The sequence below is a fragment of the Myotis brandtii genome, unplaced genomic scaffold, assembly GCF_000412655.1.
Source record: "Myotis brandtii unplaced genomic scaffold, ASM41265v1 scaffold274, whole genome shotgun sequence".
Classification (NCBI taxonomy): domain Eukaryota; kingdom Metazoa; phylum Chordata; class Mammalia; order Chiroptera; family Vespertilionidae; genus Myotis; species Myotis brandtii.
In genome coordinates this window covers 940,700-948,028 of record NW_005360425.1, presented here as the reverse complement: position 1 = coordinate 948,028, position 7,329 = coordinate 940,700, and the positions used below count along the sequence as shown (strand labels likewise).

General features: G+C 49.5%; 1 protein-coding gene across 3 annotated transcripts in view; it reads left to right on the top strand.

Annotated features, from left to right (window-relative positions):
- Positions 1–5,686: 5,686 nt before the first annotated feature.
- The window catches only part of SMIM12 (small integral membrane protein 12), an 8,862-nt gene continuing 7,219 nt past the window's right edge, over positions 5,687–7,329 (top strand). The window contains exon 1 of one of the 3 annotated variants that reach the window (XM_014541509.1): positions 5,687–5,696. Coding sequence is in view for 1 of the 3 variants with exons in the window: in XM_005868554.2 (XP_005868616.1) it covers positions 6,614–6,689 (76 nt within the window). In the remaining 2 variants the exon portion in view is untranslated. Of the gene's footprint in view, positions 5,697–5,717; positions 5,928–6,467; positions 6,690–7,329 lie in introns of those variants that run through there. The other 2 variants (XM_005868553.2, XM_005868554.2) reach the window with 2 other exon arrangements.

Genomic DNA, 7,329 nt, shown 5'->3' with positions numbered 1-7,329 from the left:
GGCCTCTCCCCTGTCCCAGCTGCTGGGGAGGGGAGCTGGGGGCTTCCCCCTCACCACACCTGTGGCTGTTCCCACATCCCCTTGAGTATCCCAGGAAATAATAAAACGGCAGAACTGCACTCCAGCCATCCACTCTCTCCTGAAGAAGCCACCTCTGCACTGTGCATGGGGGCTGGGGGTGGAGGGAGGAGAGGCGGGGAGCCAAGCTCTCGGTTAGGGGAGAGCAAAGATCGCCTGAGCCAGCTGGGGAAGGTCCCGGCCCTCCTGGAGGCGAAGAGGGGAGGACTTCCACCTTCGCAGGCCTTTCCCTTTCTGCCTCCCAGTCCTCCAGGGCCCCCAGGGAGGGGAGCCCAGGGCCCAGTGCCTTGGCACACAGCATGTGCTCAATAAACAGGGAGTGTGGCTATTCTTCGATATGGACCAATATTGGTTTCCCTTCCCCTGAGGACCCGGTGTTCCCTCTGCTCCAGTCATTCCAGATCAGCAACAGAAACACTCTGTTCAAGTTAGTGCTACCATATTTTCTGATGCCTCGTATGGGTGGGCACTTCGGTGGGGGGCAGAGAACAGAACTTTCCTTGGAAGCTAAACAGCAGGCAAACCTAGTGTTGATGGCTAATATTTATTGGATATTTACTGTGAGTCAGGCAGAGGGTGAGTGCATTACACGGATGTGGCTCATCCTGATGACAGATGAGAAAGTGGAAGCCCAGGAGAGGTGAAGTGACCTGTCTAAAGTCATGTGGCTGAGGGTGGTGGACCCAGGTCTGGCTAATCATGAGCTTTTAGCTGGCCCAGTGTCCACCCAGAAAGCCACCTTTCCAGTCCCTGAGTAGTCCTTGGGGTTGGTGTGTCACCCTGAAGCAGGAGGAAAAGATTTCCAGGGGTTTGGCTGCTCTTCTGGGCCACACTGGAGTAGTCAATTCTCATTCATTTATTCAGCAAACATTCATCAAAAATCACTATTGGGCCTTAACCGGTTTGGCTCAATAGATAGAGCGTTGACCTGTGAACTGAAAGGTCCCGAGTTCAATTCTGGTCAAGGGCACATGCCCAGGTTTTGGGCTTGATCCCCAGTAGGGGGCGTGCAAGAGGCAATTGATCAATGATCCTCTCTCATCATTGATGTTTCTATTTCTCCCTCTCCCTTGGTCTCTGGGGAAAAAAAATTTTTTTTTAAATCACTGTTGGCAACCAACACCAAAGAGACAGCCCTGAACAAGTGTAATTTCTACCCTTATGGAGCTTACAGTCTTATGGGAAAAAACAGTGAACAAGCAGATAAAATATAAGGGTGAGTGCTGGAAAGATGATGAGGTATTAGCCACTGAAGTGGGCCTGAGGCTGGGAAGAATGTTCCAAGATCAGACAACAGCTATGCAAGGGCCTGGAGAAGAAAGAGGCATTGGGAGTGCCGAAGCTTGATCATACTGGGCAACTTGAGTAGGGGAGGCCTAGATTCTGAGGGCTGTGGGGAGGAGCCATGGAAAGGTTTTGAACAGAAGAGTGGCATGAACAGATATTTTACAGGCTGGTCTGGGAGACCACCTGAAAAGCAAGAGGTCGTACACACACACTCACATGAGACCACTGGGAGGTGGAGAGGGCCCCCCATGTGATCCGAATTTCCAAAGGTGAATCAACTTCAGGCTGATCTCAGATTCCCGGGCCCTGTCCAAAACTTAGTGAATAGACTCTCTGCCCTCCAAGGCGTTTTTAACAAGTGCTTCAGGTGATTATGATGGGCAGCTAGGTCTGGGAACACTTAGATTGGGTGACTGTCCAAAAGTTTCCACCAGAAAACCTCATCTGTCTATTTCCTGTAGACTAGCCAAGTGAGGCTTTGGCTGAGTCACTACCTGTCTGATCTTGCTTCTCATCTGTAATATTTGGGTCATGGGTGAGATTTGAACTGGACAGTACAGTACTCAGAGCAATCCTATGAAGCAGATACTGTCATCACCATCATTTTACAATGAGAAAACTGAGGCTTGGAGAGGCTAAATTTATCCCAAATCACAAAGCTGGGAAGTGGCTGAGTCTGAGTTTAACCATCCACATTATATATTTGTTGTGTGTGTGTGTTTTTTTTTTAATGGGTCTATGTCTTTTCCCAGAAACTGGGCCAGCTTTTCCGGGACGATGAAGTATATGGGAGTGGACAGGGAGAAACAGGTCAGCGCCTGCAACTGTGTGGGCATCCTTCTACAGACGTGATGTCCAAAACCTCCCCAAATGGGGCTGAGGGTGGGGGGAGGGTAGTCTCCTCTGGGTATTGTGGCCTGGGTAGTTGTGCTGGATAAGTGAAAGATTCGATCCCCTCCCTGTGCTTGAGTTGCTCCCAGTCCTGGCCATAACCAGGCACATAAACAGAAAGGTATAGTATAAAGGCAGGCCTGGTCTCCCACGGGGCTGAAGAGACTAGGGGAGGGAGCCTCTAGCAGCCAGGGAGTCTGGAAAAACTTAAAAAATTTTAAATTGATTTTAGAGAGAGAGGAAGGGAGAGGGAGAGAGAAACATCGGTGTGAGAAGGTCACTGATCAGCTGCCTCTTGCACGTCCCAAACTGGAGATTGAGCCCAAAACCCAGGTATGTGCCCTGACCAGGAATCAAAATGGCCATGGTCTGGGAAAACTTTTTGTAAGAGGGACTTTTTTAAAAAAAATATATTTTTATTGATTTCAGAGAAGAAGGGAGAGGAAGAGAGAGAGAGAAACATCAGTGATGAGAGGGAATCATGGATCGGCTGCCTCCTGCATGCCCCCACTGGGGATGAAGCCTGCAACCCAGGCATGTGCCCTTGACTGGAATTGAACCAGGGACCCTTCAGTCCCCAGGCCAACATTCTATCCACTGAGCCAAACCAGCCAGGGCAAGAGGGACTTTTTGAGCTGGGCCTTGCAGGATGAAGTGGAGTTTTGCAGTCAAGAAAGAGAAGGGAAGGAGGGGTTAACCTGGAGATTTTATTAAAAATTTTTAAAAAGAATAGTTTATTGATTTTTTTTGAGAGAGAGAGAGAGAGAGAGAGAGAGAGAGAGAGAAACATCAATGTGAGAGCGAGACCCTGAGAGTGAAACTTGGGCATTGACTGAGAATCAAACCAGCAACCTTTCAGGGCAGGGGACAATGCCCAACCAACTGAGCCACACTGGCCAGGGCTCATTTAAATTTAATTTTTTTTTTTAACAAACCTTTGGCCAGCAGAATGGAAATACACTGAAAGGGAAAATGGAAGTTAGAGAGACCATTGAGGGAGTTGTTAGGGGGGTCCAGGTGAGAGATAATGATTAATTTGAGAGACATTCAGGAATTGTAGGTTCTATACATGAATTGGATCTAGGGAATAATGCCAAGATGAAGATACCTTGAAGATTTCACTCAGGCTTTTGGCTTAGTGAATACGTAATGCCAAAAATGGACATAGGCTATGACAGAAGGAGAAATAATTTTGGAGTATACTGAACATACCAGTGACCACTTACTAAGCATGTAGGAGATACTGAGTGCTGTGCACTTTGTACACATTATGTGAGTTAGTACTCAGAGCAATTCCAGGGGGTGGGTACTATTGTCTTTTTTAAAACATAGTTTTTCTGAGATTAGCAAGCAGCAGAGGCAGGATTTGAACCCACATCTATCTGATTCCTAAGTCTTTTTTAAATAATGTTTTTATTGATTTTTAGAGGGAGGGGAAGAGAGCGGGATAGAGAAATAGAAACATTGATGAGAGAGAAACAGCATCAATCTGCTGCCTCCTGCATGCCCCTTATGCCCCCTACCTAGGGAGAGAGCCCGCCACCAAGGCATATGCCCTGACCGGGAATCGAACCGAGGCCTCCTGGTTCATGGGTCGATGCTCAACCACTGAGCAACACCAGCTGGGCTGATTCCTAAGTCTTGAGCCCCACTCAATTCTGACCGATGGAACTACTAGCTATTACTCAGGACTCAGCTCAAGGGCAGGTTACTCTGGGGAACCTTCCCTAATTCTTCCTGGGACTCCTTCTCTTTGCCACTTGTGTATACTTCTATCGCCACATTTCTCACTCTCTTGACATTTTTTTTTAAAATCCTCATCCGAGGATATGTTTATTGATTTTAGAAAGGGGGGTGGGGAGAGAGGGAGAGAAACATTGATTTGTTGCCTCCTGCAACTGCCCCAATTGGGAATTGAACTGGAAACCTTTTGGTGCACAAGACAATGCTCAACCAATTAAGCCACCCAGCCAGGGCACTCATACTGTTGACATTTTGTAGACCAGTCTGCTTCCCCATCAGTCAGAGAACTGAGGGCAGGGATGGTCCCATTCATTTTTTGCATCCCTGATGCCTAGCACATGTTAATTAATTGGCTGACTGAATGCTGGTTATTCTAGGTAGTTCTGTTCCCTTCTCTGTAACTACTCAATTAGTGAACAAGTTCTGCTAATGACAGTTTCCTGCACATTTCTTTATACTATTCCTTTCTCTCCATCTGCACTGCTAGATCTTAGCATTGAGCTCTTTGAGATTACAGAGGAAGGGTAATAATCAGTCCAGGAGGCTTCCACAGTGGTATTCCTCAAGCTTGAAAAAAGAGCCAGAGATACTTGGTAAAGAAAGGTGGGAAGGGCACTGCAGGCAGATGAAAAAGCATAATTAAAGGCATAGAGGTGTGAAACAGTTTGGTCTGCATGGAGGAAAAGGAGGGATTAAGCATGTGTTACTAACGATAAATATGCCTAGCTGAGACGAGTGGATGAGAGTAGAAAGACAGGGCTAGGTGGGAGCTTGAGCTTTGGTGTTTTTTTCTATACGCAATAAAATAGATGTCTAGCCTGGCCTATGTGGCTCGGTGGTTGAGCATGGACCCATGAACCAGGAGGTCATGGTTCGATTCCCAATCAGGGCACATGCCCAGATTGCGAGCTCGATCCCCAGTAGGGGGCATGCAGGAGGCAGCTAATCAATGATTCTCTCTCATCATTAATGTTTTTTTCTCTCTCCCTCTCCCTTCCTCTCTGAAATCAATAATAATAATAATAATAAAATAGATGTCTGTACAGGGAGCAGTGGGGACATGGGTGTGTGTGTGAATACTTGTACCTAAAGGGTCAGGTAAAACTTAGGTTTTATTATATTTGTATTATTTGTAAACTAACAATTTATTTCTCTGCTTGCTGTGTGGCTGGTATAGCACTTTACTTACATTATCTTATCTAACCCTCACAATATCCGGTGAAATAAGTGCTATTACCTTTGCCTAGGAGCGGGAAGGGAGGCTAAGACAGCTTTATACTGTTCCCAAGGTCACAGTTAGAAAGCTAGCCCAGATCTGAAGAGTCCTTAAGCCCTAGATTATAGTCTGCTAAAGGGAGCTTCTTGAGGTCAGTGATCCCGTCTTTGCGTGTGTGCGCGCGCAGACTAGGTCTTAGAAGACACCTAGTAATCATCAGCTGAATAAATGAGTGGGTGACCTTTTCCTTTCTCCACCCGAGAAGCACGTGGTTACGTCCCTGGTAAACCTCCGAGCCCCTAGGGGGCGTGTGTCCACCTCAGCGCAGCCGGGCTCCCTGGCGGGCGCCTCGCTTGCTCCGCTCCTTTGACTGGAGCTCAGCCAATCCCTGCGCTCCGAGAGAGGGGTTCGGTGAAACCAAAGCCTAAGCCTGTAGCTGCCTCACGGTTAAGAAATCAAAACCTGGGACGCTGGGGCTCAGGTGAACACGCGGGCCCTGCAGGCAGTTCCCTTCCCTGGGGCGGCTGCCTGGCCGCCCGTGGTCTTGGCGACGGCTCCTGACTTTGACCTCTGAGTTACCGGAGCGGTGATCACGAGTGTCCGCTGTGGCCCTGGCCGGGCCTGGCGGCTCTCCTTCCAACAGGGGGTTGGAGGTCGAGTCTGGGCGCCCCGCTGTCCTCGGGGCCAGGGCCTCCCGGTTTCGGACACGTGGGTGAGGACGAACGCCGCTGGCGAGGCCGTGATCGTGGTGGGAAAGGGGCAGGGGCCGGGCGCCCAGCGGAGGGAGACGGCTGGATACATGGATCCTGACCTCACCTGCGCCCCCACCCCTGGCCCGGGCTCGAGCCAGGGTCAGGGTTAATCTTCAATCCCGTTAGGTATCCTCTGCCCTGTTAGCAGCTCTCGAATCCCGGACTTCGGGCTTGGACCTCATTGGGCCTCCGGGGCCCGGCACAAGGGCAGGTTTGCCGGCAACCGGTTGACCTCTACCTGGCGTGTAGGCCCCCTCCACGCCGAGCTGGAAACACGCGTCACCGTGTGTGCGAGACCCTTGGCCTCATTCGTATTGCTCCCCCGGGGGGCGACTTGTTCGAGTCTCGTAATCATCAGAGGCACCTGCTGTCTTCCTGCTGCCTTTTGAAGGCGGGCGGGCTGATGACTCCTGTGGTTTTACATTAGTGTGTTGCTCGAGCTTTCATTCATTCACTCAACAAACTTGTTGGAGCATTTCATGCCAGGCCGGGCAAGGGAGGGAGGTGTTGGGGGTTGGATAGGGCACAGTGGGCCACAGACATTGTGGTCTTTGCCCTCTTGGTGCTGAAAGTGCTTTGAGGCAGACAAGTGGGGTATGCCAGCGCAAGGTATGACCCAGAGCAAAGGGTTGTAAGTGTTAAGTAAATGAATTCATGGACTTACTTGAAAGTGATTAGAATGCGAGTAGGAGGACAGGGAGACCTGGTGCAGCATGTGACAGGTAATACTTGTGGACTCACACTTGATACGTTTTAAGAAAAATTGGAAATCTGAATGGAAGGTTGCTGTTTAGGGAAAGTGTTTGCTTATAAAGAGAGAACTTGCCCTGGCGGGACTGGCTCAGTGGTAGAGCGTCAGCCCGTGCACCGAAAAGTCTCAGGTTCGATTCCCGGTCAAGGGCAGGTACCTGGGTTACAGATTTGTTCCTAGGCCAGGTTGGGGCACTTGAGAGAAAGACTTGGTTCCCATTCTTGAAAGGTTGGCACACCATGGAGGGAAGGCCTATGGCAGCTGTGGGCAAACTACGGCCCTTTGGAAATGAATAAAACTAAAAAACAAAAGACCGTACCCTTTTATGTAATGATGTTTACTTTAAATTTATATTAGTTCACACAAACACTCCATCCATGCTTTTGTTCCGGCCCTCCGGTCCAGTTTAAGAACCCATTGTGGCCCTCGAGTCAAAAAGTTTGCCCACCCCAAAAAGTTTGCCGCTAGACACTCAATGCAGGAGCTGCCCTCTGGTGGTCAGGGCGCTCTCACATGGGAGGAGCTCTGCTCAGCCACAAGCCAGGCTGACGGCTTCCAGTACAGCGGTGGTGGTGGGAGCCTCTCCCACCTCCTCAGCAGCGCTAAGGATA